Here is a 17718-nt window from a genome sequence, read left to right on the forward strand (position 1 = left end):
AATCACCCACCTTTCAAGGTGGGTGATTTGGTAAAGTATCAAGTGATGTTTTGAAATATCACAAGATACTTTGAGATCTCATCATTGGTGAAATATCACCTAAAAAGGCCATGTTTGAGTCCCCCTATTGGGCAAGATTCATCCACAAAGAGCGAAGTTCAATCTAGGGGTTGTTCTGCAAACCCTGTTACCGAGATGATTTCAAGTCTACATTTTTCACAACAAGAACTTGCAGAAAAAATTCAAGGTTTTCAGAATTCTGCTCTTTCCGAATGCCATGCGGAGTGACACATCTAATTCAAGGTTGAAGATACACGTTTAAACCTGCAACTACACCATTCCTATTTAAAGTTCATCTACAGTAAGTTCTCAATGATGGCATTAATCAGAAAATTTAGACACAAAGAGGGTGGGTTTGACGTAAGATTGTGTAAGAAACTGGACATTGGAGTCTTGACAATGCACACAATACCATAGCTGCCTACAAGAGAGCCTCTAAGAAACAAGCAACTTGTATTCCTGAATACAGTAGAACTGCAGCTGCTTCACCTTCCACAATACTCCTTCGGACTAAGAAAGAACAGAACCGAAATCTGCAACTCTTCATGTGCCAAGACTTATGCAAGTTGATTCTAACTACTAAACCAGTGTAGCCAGCCACACAGCTAAATCTACACAAGACGCACTACTAAAAAAGAGTGCTTTGCAAGGATAACGATGTGAAACCCCCTAAAATATTGAAATGCAGAACTTCAAGTCGTATAGATAAGCCTCTCAAAACTCTGCGCGACCAAAAAGCATCCTCCTTGAAATGTGTTTAAAGTTCCAGTTGACAATTAAAAGCCGTTATTGCTGTGAAACTTTAGGACCTGCTAAGAAGCTCTTAAGAAATTTGCTTCTTATTTTCAGGCCCAAAATAATTTCCAAGCAATCTTTGGTCCAGCACTATGTTGGGCAGCTGCATCACAGGCAAGCACTTAGTCAAGTACTTAAAACATCATAAAGGTTACCAGTGCGTAGCCAGTGCTTTAGCAAGACAATCAAATCCGTTCGCACGATACCCAGCAGAATAACTGCAAAATCTGAAGGCTTTGCCAAGACTATCCTTGTACAAACATTCACTAAGGAATTGGTCTCACATTCAAAATCTCTACGAAGTTTGTTATGGAACGTTGTTCTTTGAGAACATCTTAGTGATAGCATGAACTGAAATTGAGAAATGGTTTTACCTTTTCCCCAAAAAACATCTTAGAGTTGTTCCCAACAGCCTCAATAAACTTCAACTCGAGGAACTCGGGAGTTAACTTCAGTTTGTTAGCATCAGCTTCTCTCATAACTCTGCACCACATACCAGAGAGAGGATTCACATCGTCTACAAAGAACCCTGTCGACTTCAAGTATTCAGAGAATGACCCAGAATAAGACATTTCCAAATAGAGAATCTCATATAACAATAAGGGAAAAGTGCACAGAGCTAAAACAATTCTGAAGACTCCGCTGAATTCTGCTTACTACTATCTTGGATTCCAAATTTTTATACCATCCATATATTGAGAAGCAAAGATGAGACTGAAAAGACGTACCTGTAAAAATTAGCGTCAGCTAAGCTCTTTTCTCTTGCAAGGAATATCTCATTTTCTATCTCCTGCTGCCTTTTGATGCTTTCCTTCTCCCTCACACGTTGACTCATCAGGATCTCACTCACCTTGGCATCCTTCTCAGCATCTGTCACTGCTCTTTTCTTCAGTGTTTCAGCCTCCTTCTCTGCTACCTTCTGCTTCTCTACAGCTATCAGCACCTGAAAATCCAAGCAAGACCCTTGACAATGTTAAATAGCCCAACAAAACTGGATTAAGAAACCCATGCAAGACAAAGCATAGAGCAGAAGGCTTGCCTGGCATCTGAGAACACCAACTGACCAGCGGCAACTCTAGCCAAACTCGTGTTGAACATACATAACCCTAGCATAAATTTAATTTTAAATCCAAACAAGAAATAATGTGACTACACTTCACTCTGGCTGAAAGAGAAAAAAAATATACCTTCGTGCGCTCCTCCTCCATAATTTCATAGTTGCGTGCAATGGAGTGTGGAATTGTAGGTTTGGTCACACGCACACCGATGATCTCAATGCCTGGAGCATATTGTGTGCAATCTCGCTGGATCGCCTCTTTCATCATCTCATCAATCTGCAAGACGATACAAGACGATAGTCAATTGATAATGACATCCCTGTAAGTGTGCACTAAAATCTTGGAGCAGCACTGGACCTTCCAACACAAAAAAAATTCTACTACACATATCCCTTACCGCAGCGACAGAAGCTGTCAAATAAAAGAGCACTTGATTCACATTATCAAAAGTTTACGTTTAAGCTACCCCTCATACAAGGAAATCCAAGATATCCTGACGCACCTGATCAAACTTGTCAATGTAAACTTCTTGCAAAGTATGTCCACTGCAAAATTGGTTGATTTCGTGATGAATCTTGTCGTAGATCCATGTTTTATCATAATGGACGCCGAAGTTCAAGATAGTTTCATACACATAATTCTTCCTTAATCTATTTACAACCTGTGAAACGAGAAAATCACAATTAGAAGTTTTACCACCTAAAACAGTAAGAAACGAAGAGATATAATTCAAGGTTGCAAATCTCCAGTGCCAAGCTACAAATTAAGCGCTAAAATAAGGATGAGATATTATTAGAGAATCCTAGTACTAGAGTGAAAATACACCCAGTCACAGATATATTGCATCATCAATCCAAATCAAACCACCAACGTAGCAACCAGTCGACTAGATAAACGTCAGGATGATCAACCTTTCCAACAGACAAAGACGACTGCCTCGACCACAATATACACGAAATACCTAATTCAAATGTAATATTAGGACTCCGATGAATGGAGATACCTAAACCGAAACGAAAACTGAGTTTCAAGTGGGCTGGGCAGAAGCATCTCATAACAAGGAGCAAGCGATGATCAAATGAACAGCGTCAGATATGAATGTGAGTAAAATCCGGAAGAACGCAGCTGATACCCACCTCAATCTTTGCAAATTCAAGCATGACTCCTCCCTTGGTACCGCAAGGTATGTTCATAACCTGAAAACCAACAGATGGCAAAAGAAAGGATCGATAATAAGTTGACACAAACAAGATTAAGATTGAACACTATTGGTGCAATGACATGTAGATAACTTCTTGTATCAAAAAAGTAGTTTTTCCTGGTTGGAACTTGCGAAATTAACATGCTATCGGATGTGATTAATGACGTCTATTTTGACCAAATAGTAATTAAGTACTCAATTGCCAAATGCAAGTGCTTCCAAGCGCCGATTCCGAAGTTCCCATTTTATGTCTCCATATGTCGCACTCGCTACCATAGACATGACAACGAAAGAAAACAAGATAGACCTACCTGGTCCGTCTGAATTGTCACTTGAATGGGCTCCACGCGAGTAAGAAAGGGAATCATCAGATGAAACCCTGTAACACCAAGGAAAAGTGAAGGTTTAGTACAACGCTACCAACACAGATGAACACATACCAAGGTTGTGTACAAATATTATTTATAGAATAGGGGACATTAAATCCATCAGCATACAACCTGAGCAGTCATGTCGCGGTACATAAGTGTTACATGGGAAAATGGAGGTAGTGCGCGCAGTAAATTCCAATGGATGGAATTATTGTGGCACTCAAGGGGACAACGTATAACAAAGCGGCTTAGAACAGACCAGGCCCTGAAATTGTATTGAGAAGAGCACCGCCACGCCAGTACACTCCAACGTGTCCTTCAGGAATCTGATGCAGTATGGCCAAATTTGTACCTGCAACCGCCATTGGAAGCAATATCTGGACACCAACAAAACCTGATTAGAACTGAAACAAAATTTCACTATTCTGATATGGTGTACCGTAAGAGAGCTAATGTTAAGCTCAGTAAAGTAGTAAAAGGATTCAGTAGTACAACAATCCGGAAACTTCAGTTTCAACAATTGAGACATAGGTTATAGTGAAGGAAGTACCGCTAAACCAACTGCGACCATGGCGAACATGTTCGGAGCAGGTGGACCATCTCCGACTCTAGCTGGTGGCGGGGGCACTCCCCCTGGAATTCCTCTACTTGAATCCATTCTGCTTAACATATGAGCAGCTGTTAAATAATCTAAATTTGGAATTCAGCAGGTAAACCAAAAGATTTATCAACCCAATAGTGAAGGCAGCGTGTCATTTCAGACAAATAAGTCATTGATTCACATTAATTGCGTCAAACATTGCAGATACTCTCAAATTCTCAGAACTCAGTCATAAATGTATGGCCAAGAGATCCCATGAAAATCTAGAGCACTCTGAAAGGACCTATCATTTCAGATGATAAAGAAAAATTGAGCACTAACACCAAAAAATCTGTGTGCATTTGAAATACAGTAACTGACGTTCACAATTCCCACAAAGCATCAAGTTGATCTTGTATTCAACAGTACCGCATAACCAAAACATTGTTAGTTCTTAACTGAGACAACCAAATTCTCCAATTCAACATAAAAGACGCCTGATCCTGAACATTCCAGAAACTACCTCCACAGTTAAACTCAGTTACACACAAAACCACCAACCAAAAATCCACAACAGAAAAAAGAAAAACAAACAAACAAACAAACAAATCATACAGATTATACCGACAAGATAAATACAAGCAACACTTGTGCAATCCACAATAACATCCATAAGCAAACATGTGCAGCTCGGGCCACATCAACCAGGCACCCTCCAAATAAAACCCCTAAATGCGGTCAAACGATCCGACACCACGGCATCGAACTCGAAACAAACACCGGCTTATCTTGAAAACGCATACTAGCGTGAAAGCGACCTCACTAAAAGCCCTAAACGCCACAATTTACACCGCAAGCAGTAGGCAAAGACATCGCCATTGAAGTGCAAGTTTGCAGCTAAAAACCGCTACACACAACCATTTCGGACGAAATTTGTGGCAAAAGGGATATTGACTAACAGCGAAAGGCAATTGCTTAACTGGAAGACAGCGGAAACTGGTCCTGCGGGCAGATGCAGCGGCGGAATTGCAAGCTCCGATGTCGGAGGAGTCTCAATGTATTCGCCTCGCTCGTGTTGGTCTCCTCTGCCGGAAGCCGCTTTCTCAATTACCGTCGGTGGAACTTCGCCAACGAAAGTTATGTTCCGTCGTGGGGGCCGCTCAACGAACGTGGCATCTTGACGAACGCGTTCGTCATCGTTCGACTCACGCACGTTCTGCTTCTTCTTCTTCAATGCCTGAACTTCGTGGAATTTTCCTTTTCAACACGTTCTCCTTCTAAATGTAGTTATGAAGCTATATACGGGTGTGTGTACGTGCGTGTATATGTATATATTTGTACCTCATATATTATTATTGAACTATTTGTATTACAATTAATTCCTTGGAATTTGGTAAATGTAGTAATTATTATATTTTTGTGTTCTTGTTACTCTTTGCATCACATTATCAAATTGATGTGTTCAAATAAGGTTAAAGAGCTATTTGTAGTTTTTGAGATTTTAAAACCTTACTTTTCTATTTTAAATATTTTACCTTCAATTCCTGAATGTTTAAGTCAAAAATCATTACTAAGTTTAATATTGCTTATTTTATTACTATTCAATGTGTTTAGAAAGTAACATTGATTTGATATTTGAATAAGAAAAGTCTTTTAGAACAATGGAAAGTTTTTATACATATTCATTAGTATGTTTTTGCAAAATAAAAAAATAAATGGTAAAACTTTATTAGATATTTATAAGTATATTGTGCAAAGTCAATTAAACAATCAAGCCTATCAAACTACAAAATTAAGTATATATCTCATATGATATTTTATACAAAATTATATAGATTTGATATAATTTTTATTTGAATATAAATTTTTATAATAGACTTAAAAAAAATTAATGAAATTCTTATTTTACGCAGTTTATTAAAAAAAATAATAAATTGAACAGATAATATGTATATCATCTAAAACCATATTTCAAATAAGTTAAATTAATTTAATTGATATTAAATTAGAGTGTCATTTTTAATATTGAATGTTATTCATTTATGGCCTCAATATATATATATATATATATATATATATATATATATAATTTTGTATACAAATCAAAATCTATGTATTTAAATTTTGATATTCAATAATGAAGTGAAATAATTTATCTCATCTTATAAGCAATAAAGCCTATCATTAATGTATTTGACAAGAAAAAAAAATCTTTCATGATTGGATAATGTAAATTTTTAAGTTTCAAATTTAAAGTGAGTGGTTGTAAATTTCATGCAAGAAACTTAATAGCAAATATAAAAGAATAAATAGAACTAAGTAGAATATCATTTAAAGGATGTCTTTTCCATCCTTCCAAAAGTATCCACATACATACATAAATAAATTATTTCATAATTGAACAAATTTAATTTTAAATTTATAATATTTAACATATAATCATATTATTTAAATTCAACTAATTATAAGCATCATATTCAAAGAAGAATCAAATAAAGAAAAGAACTAATCTTTTATTTCGATTTTAATACTAATTATTAAAAATTCATTGTATCTTTTTATTTATGAATATTAATATTTTCTCTTTCTAATATTATATATGATGAATACATAAGATTCATTACATATAAATCAACTATAATTAGGCATTAAAAAACAAATTATATACAAATTTAAAATTATAATTATTATATTACATAAATATCATTGTTAAACTATTTTTGATTCACAACTTGTTTTAAAAATAATATTAAAAAAATTTATTGATAAAGTTTCAATGATGAAAAATATATATAAAAATAATTATTATTTATTTATTTGTTTTCAATTTAAGAATAATAAAAATATGCATCTCAAAAACAATACATCAATGTTATAAAACAAATCTTATATTAACTAAAATATTTATTTAATTAAAACATTATAGAAAAAATCATTAGATTATTGATTAACTTTTATTTTTAATTTAAAAGATAAGATGTAAATATTGATTTTACGAAATATTTTTAAAAACTCGAAATGTGTGTATGTATATTTATAAATATATACATAGACACATTCATAGTTTAAATATTTTTATTTCAATTTATATACCCCAACACAAAAGTTTAAAATAAATAAAATCAAAATACGAAAGATTTAATACAATAATAGAAAAAAAATATGCTTAGTCATATACTAAAACAATACAAGTAAATAAGCCATATTTGGATGTATAATAGTTGTTAGAATAAAAAAAATTAGAAAAACTACACATAAGTCACATATTATTTGAATATTTTGAAAAACTCTTCAATAAACATAAAAAATGAGAACCACTATTAAAAGTTTCTAAGCTCACTACTAATATTTATTAAATAGAATTAAGAAAATATTTATAAAAAAAAACTAATGAAACATTTATACAAGTTAAGATTCTAAAAATAATCATAAACTTATTATTAAAATACTACAAAATGGTAAGGGATAGCTAAAGATGTTAAAGTTCAATAACTTAATATAAAAACATTTTTAATCAAAATTTTAAGCTTAAAATAATATTAGGTTTTTACATTTAATTACTTATAAGTTATATTTATTATATAAAATTTTAAATAAAAATTTAGAAAAATTAAAAAATCATATATATATATATATATATTTATTAAAAGGCTATTAAATTATATACACACATGATAACATGTATACATACATGTTAATATACACACATATACATAAATACACAAAAAATTGTATTTAATACTTACTTTTATATAAAACTTATTTATTTATTTTAATATAATAATATGTTATTTTTGAGCCAAGATTTTAAAAACATCATCCTATTCAATTATTTATTTATACATATAAATATAAATTATTTAAAATAATAATAATAATAATAATAATAATAATAATTATTATTATTATTATTATTATTATTATTATTCAAGAACCACTGTATTAATGTCATAATAAATTTTAATTTCGATAATATATTTCTCTTTTAAAACTAAATATAAAATTTTAGCTTAATTTGGAATAATTTTCTTCCATTTTCTTTTTATAGTATTAACAACTATGAAGTAAATATAAAAAGAACTTCTAAGCAAACTTTAAGTGTTTTAGATTAATTTTGAATATATATAATAAATTTGAATAATAAAAAACATAGTGTTGTTAAATTAAGTTAGAAAGTAAGTAAGTATATCTATATTTCTAATTTTTTAAGTTAAATTTTATTTTTAATATTTATTTCTCTACAAAATATTTATTTGATATTTCTATTATAATTAATGCTATCAAAGAATTATGATATCTTATACATACAAGATATAACATCATATATCTTGTAAATATAACAACCAACAATACAATCTAAGATTATCAATCTTTATTAGAATATTATTAAGCTTTGTTCTAAAATATATTGTAAAATATATTTTTTATTTTTCAATAAAATTATCACATATAATAATTTTTAAGCAATAATTTTATTAATTATTTTGATCAAATTTAATACTATTGGATTTTTATTCAAATTAAATATCTATTATTTAAAAGTTAAATAAAAATATGTATATATATATATATATATATATATATTAGTGTTAAATTAGATTGACATATTACTTAGGAAATTAGAAATAAATAGAAATAAGTAGAATATATTAGATTGATGATAATTTTTTTTAAAAAAAAATTAAAAATCGTAATAAAAAAATTAGATTTGTAATTTCTCATAAGTATGCCATATTACTATTAAACTTTGTTTTACATATTTCATGCTTTTAGAAAGCTGCATTATAAAAATTCTACAACTTGATGCTTGGATCACAAGTCTTGTTACCTTTAAAAAGCTTCCACAAAGCCTTTGTAGTAACTAGTATATATAGAGAAATGAATGAGGCGATTTTTAGCCTTGTCACCACCTTTCTTGTGTTTAAATCTTAATTTGAGATTCTTTGAATTTGGAAATAGCCACTCTTATTCTTTTCTATCATATATTAATATATTTTATCTTCTTCTTCTTTTTCTTCTTCAATGATATTTGAATGTATTGACTTTTAAGTTTTGTCTACATTCATATCTTAGATAGTTTTAGAAGACAAATAGTCATAACATTAAAGCTGAATTATGCAAGTATGTTAGCTAGAAAACCAAAAATTGTTTTCCTAGAGATGTTTAGTAATACAAAATCGAAGTTTCAAATTATTTTTTTGCAAAGTAAAACTTTTTATTCAACTCTAGCATTTTAGTTATCTAATCTAATCAACTCAACGAATTCATAAGAACTTTATTCAATGTATGTATTCTTTTTTAGTTCTCATTATTTTTATAACAACCAGTTTTTATATTAGATAACTTAGATATAATTTTGTGTCATGGACATACTCATAATTACATATATAAATATGTAGAAGTAAGTAAAAATAAATAAAAGTAAATTAATTCTATATTATTTAATATGAAAGCTTCTTAGAAGCTTCATAGACACTGCTTTGACTTCATAGGTATCTTTAATTGACTTTTTGGATTAAAAACGTGGTCAACAAGTTGGCCATGTGCCACACATGTTGTTAGCTTAAAGACCAAGCTAACTATGTGGCCCACACATAGAAAAACTTGTCTTGTAAGTCAAGGCATGTGTCCTACAAAGTCAACACATATTGGAGGTCCTATAGAATGTCGCCACGTAGCCACTAGTTAGATAATATATATAGAGACAAGAGTGAAGCCTTCTTCACTCTTGTCAACTCCTTTCTTGCTTCCAGTCTAGTTTCAAGGGTCTCTAGTTTCTTTATCTTTTGGCAATAGACATTCCAGTTTTTCTTTCAATATGCATACTTGTTTATTTATATTTTGTTATCTTTCTTTGAGTGAAGGCACACTTGTCTGAATTGTTTTTTCATCGAGTTCTTGTCTTTGATATTTTGTCATAATCTCAATCTACATATAAAGAACATGATGCAACTTGTATAGCAAGAAGATTAAAGGCCAAATTTTGTATCAGAGAATTTGATATAAATATATATATCATTTTTTCTTCTAGAAAAAAATATCAAAATATAAAATAAATAAATTATTATTCAACGTACTTAAATTATAACTTTGAGTGAAAGAATTATTTTTCAAACAAGTTCAACATCCAAATTTTTGGATTTTAATCAAAAGCCATCTAATATATATATATATATATATATATATATATATATATAAGGAGATTAGATTATCTCATAGTCTTAAATTTTTTTCTTGCATTATCTTTAAATAAATGAAAAGAAAAAATATGTATTATGTTTAAAAAATTGAAACATCTATTCATAAAAGCTAAGGTATTTATAAAAGTCTTAAAAATGATTCAATGCCATTTATGAAACACTAAATATTCATTGAAATGGGAGAAAATAGTAAAATCTTATAATTATATGAAAAACATCAAGATATATTCAAAAATAAGAATATTGAAATATTATCAAAATACCAACATTGTAACTACACAATTGATTATCAAGAAAAAATTCAACCATGTCTTAGATTAATTTATAATTTCATGCAAATAAACTTAATGCTTTAAAAGAATATATAGGCTTAAATTTGGCAAAAATAATTTATTTAATATATTAAAAATCTTATAAGTGTATTGATTTTTTTTATAAAGTATAAAATAAGATCTTTATAAATAAGTAAAGATTATTTTAGACTCAACAAATTTACTACGAAGAATTATTAACTTTTTTCATTGATATTTATACTTCTTGATAAATTTTAATAAGCTAAAATATGTATAAAAATAGATCTACAACGAGCTTATAAACTTTTATATAATAAAAAAATAGAATAAAAAAAAAGATAGTATTCCAAAATAATTATATCCAATTTGAATAAAATATAAAATTTTAATAATTTAAAGATTTTTAAAATTTCTTTCTAATATTTTATAAATAAATTATTTTATTTATTTTTAGAAAATAGTTTATGTATTAGATGGAAAATATTCTTATCAAATCCAAGAATATAGAAGAGCCTAATAAATTTATTTGCTTTATACCACAAAAATTCAAAGATATAGGAATACATTTCAAACAAGAAAATCATATATTTCACTCAATTTGAGTGCATTTATTGGAATAAATTAGCTTAAATAAAGGTTTAAAAATCAATTCTAAGATAGTAAAAGTTATGATAGATTAGAAAAATCTAAAATCTATATATATTGTGACTAATACAATTTGAAATTCATACAATAGTTTTAAGTGTTCATAAAGAATTTTTATTTTATTTCTTATTTCTTATATTTTAATTCTTATTATATGCCACTTAAAATATTATCAAGGGATTTTTTATAAAAATAAATATATTTAATTATGCAATAGATGCAAGTCCATTACAAATAAATAAAAATAATCGACTTAATTCTATTTTTTAATTATTTTGAATATTTTGATATGATATATATTATATCTATAAAAAATAACTTACAAATAATATAAAATTATACTAAAAATGACAAAATTATTTTGAAGGAACTTTAATCCTATCAAAATTTGTATTGACTATAAGGATTTAAACTATATATATATATATATAACTTAAATCTTTTTTAATTAGATTGAATTATATATTTTTAGAATTTTATATTTGCTAATTATATATTTGTCATGAATTTAGAATACTAACTTGAATTCTAAACAAGAAGCTCAAGAAGAATCGGTAAGAACAAGATTAATCAGATGAATACAAGAACAACACTAGAGAGGTGAGCTAGAGCTCCAAGAGATGTGTTGCCGAGACTGAGGATTCCTTCAGTTTCAGCTCCTATATATACTACAAGCTAGGAAGCTTCTGAAGTAGCTTCCACAAACTACAAAGCTTCTCTAAAATCTTCTAGAATCTTTTACAACTTCCTAGTGTATGTCCTTGAGATCACTTCCCCCTCTTTAGCTTCGAGGTCTCCGAGAAGCACTCCTATTGCAAGTCAGTATTAATGTAAAAATTTGAAAATTTGTCGCATAGTATCTGCAATATATTCCAATTGTTGTTTATGCAGCAAGTAGTTCATTGATCCTTGTAGTCAACAATAGTATCCCACTCCTTCAATTTTTGACCAAGCATGAACTTCCATGTCTTCATTGTGAAAATGCCCTGCAAACACTCCTTCGGGAAGATCTTTGTAGGCAGGTTCTATCTCAAATACAATCATTAGTGACTTATTACTAGGTATTCTTCGTTGTCTTTGTGGTACAAGCGATTCTTCATCTTGGGGTTATCTTTGTGAGATACTCGGCTGAGAAGACATGACTGATATGGTATCTATCTCTTGGCTATCCATATCAGACCAAAGAATACAAGCACTAAATATGGAAGAATGGACTCAAGTTACAAATTTATAGTCTCTAACTATGTCTTTTAGAGTTTCCTTCTCCCCCTTCTTTGTAAGGCCGAGGATTAAGAGACTTCAAGGAGAAGGGACTTCATTGAAAAACTTTCATCAAAAGGGCTTAGGTTGCTGAGGATATTATTGATGAAACTCCTCTACCTTTTGTAACGCATTGATAAGATTTTCCGTTGGTTCTCATGTACGCTCATTCATATCATAGCCGCTCCAATGCACTAGGTACTCCAATTTTTCCTACTTACGTCGCAAATCTAATACCTTTTATACCTCGAATTCCTCGTGGTTTTCAATTTCAATTCTAGATGGCTGACATTCCACTCTTTCAAGAAAAGACGACTCTCGATATGAGTCCAATAAAGAAATATGAAAGACTATATGTACCTTCATAGCAGCCGATAATCCCAAACGGTATGCCATTGGATTGATTTACTTTTCGATGATAAATGGTCCCAATCTTCGATAGTCTAACTTATCACATGGCCACTTAGTTTTGATATTCCATCGAAGCAGCCATACTTTATTTCTAATTTTGAAAGTAGATGCCCGATTCCGAAATATGTCTACGGATGCCTTGTAAGCTTCTTGGGTGGTTTGCAATTGAAGCTTCAACGTAGTTTGAAGCTCCAATAGTTGTTTTACAAATCCTTCAATTGCAGGGTTGTTATTAGTTGACAGATTCAACAAATCAAGCTTTGGATGATATCCATAGTTGGAAAAGAATGGTGTTTGTTGAGTCGATGCATGAATGGTGTTGTTACATACAAACTCGACTAACGATAGATATGCAATCCAAACATCTTGCTGATAATTGATGCTGCATTGTAAATACTGCTCCAAAGTTTGATTCACCTATTTTGTATGGCTGTCAATTTGAAGATGGAAAGCCAAAAAAAGCTTGGTATCTACCTTCAATATCTCAAAGAGAGATCTCTTAAACTTTGATACAAATTGGATTCCTCGATCTGACATGATATTATTTGGTAAACCCTGATATCGATATGTACTATCAAGGAAGAGCCTTGCTGTTTCTTTGCTTGATGATGTTTTCTTGTAAAGGACAAAGTGTGCCATCTTTGTAAGGCAATCTACCACAACAAAGATGATGTCAAATAAATTTGATGGCGGCAGGTCCGTAATGAAGTCCATGGAAACTAAAGACCATGGCTTACGTGGAATAGGCAATGGCTAAAGAAGACAATAAAGATGATGCCGAGGGTTCTTGGATCTTGAACAAATGTCACAGAAGAGGACAAAATCTTTGACATCCTTCCACATTTGGAACCACCAAAAATCTCGAGAAATAAGTTTCAAGGTCTTATTGAATCCAAAATGTCACATAGTTGGAAAGTTGTGTCGAGATTAGAGAACTCGGAGTCGTGTTAGTCCCTTTGGAATATACAACCGCTCCTCAAAGTATAAAGATCTCCTTCCACCTTGAACTTGTCATTATTGACACGTTGCATGATATCAAAGGCTACAAAATCTTGAATAGTTGTAGTATGTACCTGATTGAGGAAGTCAACATCAATTGGCACTATAGCAGAGTAAAGCTTGAATTGTTTTGACTTCAATAATATTGTACACTGTTGATCAAATGCTACTTCTTCAGTCTTTGGTGCTAGATACAATCTCCTTGATAATGCATTAAATAGTCTTTGTTGCTTCCCAAGTCGATAAGTAATAACAAAGTCAAACCTGAATAGCAACATATTCCATTGAACTTGACGACAATTCAGAACCCGAGTTGACATGAAGTACTCCAAATTCTTGTGATCAGTGTATACGGTCATCAGATGCACAGCTCCTTCGAAAAAATGATGCCATTCTTGGAAAGAATCTACTATCATAAGAAGTTCTTTATTGTGGATTTCATAGTTGATCTTGACAGCAGAAAACTTTTGGAAGTAGAACGCAACCAGATGAAGATTCTCGTCTGCACATATCTGCAAAAGTACAGTTGCCATAGCAAAATCTAAAGCATCGTTCTCTAAATAGAAGGCCTTTGCAAAGTCCAGATGTACCAAGATTAGAGCCATAGTAAATACTGCCATAAGATCTTGAAATGCTTTTTCCACTAGAGGTTTTTATTTGAGCTTGTCTTTACATGTGAACTGAGTGAGCGGAGTAGCAACTTGAGAATAATTCTTGATGAAGATCCGATAGAAGTTAGCAAAGTCAAAAAAGTACTCTACATCTCTAATCGTCTTTGGAACTTTCCATGATACAATTGCTTCCACCTTCTTAGGATGCATCTTCAAACCTTCTGTAGTTGCAATGAATCCCAAAAATTCCATCTCAGTTTGATTAAACAAGCACTTTTCTAATTTGCTCGTAGAGTTTTTCAAAGACCAGATAAACGTATTTTTTATATTCTTCTATGTTATTGGAAAATATCAGAATATCATCTAAATAAATGGCAACAAAATCGTCAAGGTGCTCTTGAAAGATGTCATTTATCATGTGTTGAAAGACCACCGGAGTATTCATAAGACTGAAAGGCATGACATTATATTCAAAATGGCCATACCTTATACGAAAAGTTGTCTTCCATTTGTCTCTTTCTTTGATTTGTACGAGGTTGTAAACTCTTCTTAGATCAATCTTCATAAAGATCCTTGCATGCTCAAGTTACTCTAGAAGACCTGATATCAAGGATAATGGATAATGATTCTTCTTTGTCACCTTGTTGAGACCCCGATAATCCACGCACATCCATAGCGAGCCATCTTTCTTCTTCACAAATAAGATTGTTGCCATAGCTAGCGACTTTGAATGACGAATGAAGTTCTTGGCTAGATTCTCATCAATGTACTTTTGTAACTCTGCTAATTCTATCTGCGACAAATTGTAGATTGGACCAAAAGGTGGTTGTGTTATTTTTTGCAAGTCTATGGCACAATCATATAGTCGATGCTCCAATAGCATGTCGACATTTTTTTTTTGAAATACGTCTTCAAAATCCTTATATTGCTCTAGTATACTTGTTGTCAAAATCTTCTCTCTGCTAGTTGAAGTTGCATAAATGACAAACGGTGTGCCTTCCTTGGACAATGTTACAAATGCTCTTGCTCCAATAAATAAGGGTTTTTTGATTCGAGATCTTCTAACAGGCTTACTCTCAAAATATTCTATAAGAAATTTCATCTTTTGTAACCTCCAATCTATGGATGGGTTATGCATTTCTAACCAAGAAAGACCAAGAATAACAGGGTTTGATCGGATTCTAATAATATTAAAAATAATATAACTACTATGGTCTTTAAACGTCACCTCTATAGGTTCTGATTCATGGGTGACACTACCAGACAATAAAGGTCGTCCAGCTATTACTTCTATGTGAATAAGTTTAAGTTTTTATATTAGAAGAATCTCGTGATGCTTAACAAACTCTTCATCTAAAAAGTAAGCAGATGCTCCTCAATCTAATGACGCTAAGGTTTTTAGTTTTTGAGAGCCAAAATATAGAGGAATGGTAAAGCAATGGGTAGGTTGAGTGGAAAGAGAGGAATCTGATTGTTGTTGTGGTATTGAATTGTTCAGTTGCTGGGTCCCTATTGTAGTTGGGCATCCTCGTTTTCCTGAACAAATATGCCTCTGGTCTTGACAATGCGTTGATTTTACTTTTAGGGGCACTTTCCACCTTTGTGGCCTTCTTCATCACAATACAAGCATAGTCCTTCCTCTATACATCGCTTTTTTTCTTCTAGAGTTAGCAATTTGACACATACCACGTCAATTTGCATGTCTTCTACCTTCGAATGTGAATTCAGGTTGCTTGTTGACATAGTTGGAACGTGGTGAGCCTTATATTCTCTTGAGCGTTGGTCTTGGCGACGTTGGAATAGGCGGTTATTGCACTTCATAGCTTAGCCAATGGCTTCGTTGAACATTTGCAAATCGAGAAGAGATAATGACAAATCCTTCATGTCATCCCTCAAGCTCCAAAAAAATTAACTCATCAATGCTTCCTCGTCCCAGTTGATGTTGCAAGCTAATTGTTTGAAATATGATGCGTAGATTAACACGGAGCGTGCTCCTTGTTGTAGTGATCGAATCTTTATTGTAGCCCATTGCGCCTAGTCATGTTCGCTAAATGCTTTCGCAAACGCCTCCAAAAAAGTTTCAAAGTAGTTCAAAATTGACGATCTTTTCTTAAACAAATTAGCAAACCATGATAGAGCTTGCCACGTGAGTAAAGTTCCAACCAGTCCAACACGTGACTTGTTGGATAGCATTCGAGCTGTAAAGCTGTTATCAATCTAATTTGATTGACAAAACCTCGAAGCTTGGAACACGTACCATCAAACTTGTTTGAAAGACCATCTTTTTGTATAAGACCAACAGTCTTTGTTGAACTAGAGGCAAAGCTGCTTCTCTTGATACTGAAGCTTGAGGCTAGTGAATCCTCGATTGTGCCATCTCAGATGCTTCATCATTATGAAGTCTTGCAATGATTCCTTCAATCTCTACAGTTCTCTATGATAATGTAGCAAGAGCATTCATAATGGCGTCCAACTTGGACTCCAAACTTTCAGTCATACTAATATCTTAACCTCCGGCCATTCTAAAAGCAGGAAAGAAATAACTCTACAAGAAGGCAGTATTGGTTTAGAGGAGGGTACTCCACAACTTCTAAAACACCTTAAAACCTTCAAGAAGAGAGATAATCCACTCTCTCCAAGAAAGATAAGACTCTAATATTATAATAGAAGAAATATCAGTTTAGAGGAAGGTAATCCACAACCTCTAAAATGCCAACACCTTCAAGCAGAGGGATAATCCACATTCTAATAAGAAGGAACTAGCTCTGATATGAAAGATGAATGTAGTCTCGACAAACTATCACAAATTTAGAATACTGACTTAAAATCTAAACAATAAGCTCAAGAAGAATCGGCAAGAACTAGATTAATCAGATGAATACAAAAACAACACTAGAGAGGTGAGCTAGAGCTCCAAGAGATGTGTTGGCGAAATTGAGGATCCCCTCAGTCTCACCTCCTACATATATTACAAGCTAGGAAGCTTTTCAAGTAGCTTCCACACACTGCAAAGCTTCTCTAGAATCTTCTAAAATCTTCTACAACATCCTAGTATATGTCCTTGACAATATTTGGCATAAAAAACAATAAATCTTCTAATATACCATGTCTAAAAATATTTAACTTATATCTAAAGAAAAAAATGTTGGATGTTATTAAAAATGGTATTTTATTATAAAAAGCATAACTTAGAAATGTATAAAGGATTTGATTTTTGAATAATTTCATTTAAAA

At 31.6% G+C, this 17718-nt stretch overlaps 1 protein-coding gene across 1 annotated transcript; it reads right to left on the minus strand.

Moving 5' to 3' along the window:
- Nucleotides 1–393: 393 nt before the first annotated feature.
- Nucleotides 394–5312, minus strand: LOC112281255 (uncharacterized). The gene is made up of 10 exons (XM_024517601.3): nucleotides 5025–5312; nucleotides 4036–4144; nucleotides 3745–3862; nucleotides 3426–3493; nucleotides 3050–3109; nucleotides 2416–2574; nucleotides 2043–2189; nucleotides 1584–1798; nucleotides 1230–1338; nucleotides 394–958 (listed from the first exon to the last, which is right to left on the minus strand). The coding sequence occupies exons 2-10, from the start codon at nucleotides 4141–4143 to the stop codon at nucleotides 884–886; spliced, it is 1059 nt and encodes a 352-aa protein (XP_024373369.2). The 5' UTR covers nucleotide 4144; nucleotides 5025–5312; the 3' UTR covers nucleotides 394–883.
- Nucleotides 5313–17718: the final 12406 nt, after the last annotated feature.

This window comes from Physcomitrium patens, chromosome 1 (genome assembly GCF_059467195.1).
Source record: "Physcomitrium patens ecotype Gransden chromosome 1, ASM5946719v1, whole genome shotgun sequence".
Taxonomy (NCBI): domain Eukaryota; kingdom Viridiplantae; phylum Streptophyta; class Bryopsida; order Funariales; family Funariaceae; genus Physcomitrium; species Physcomitrium patens.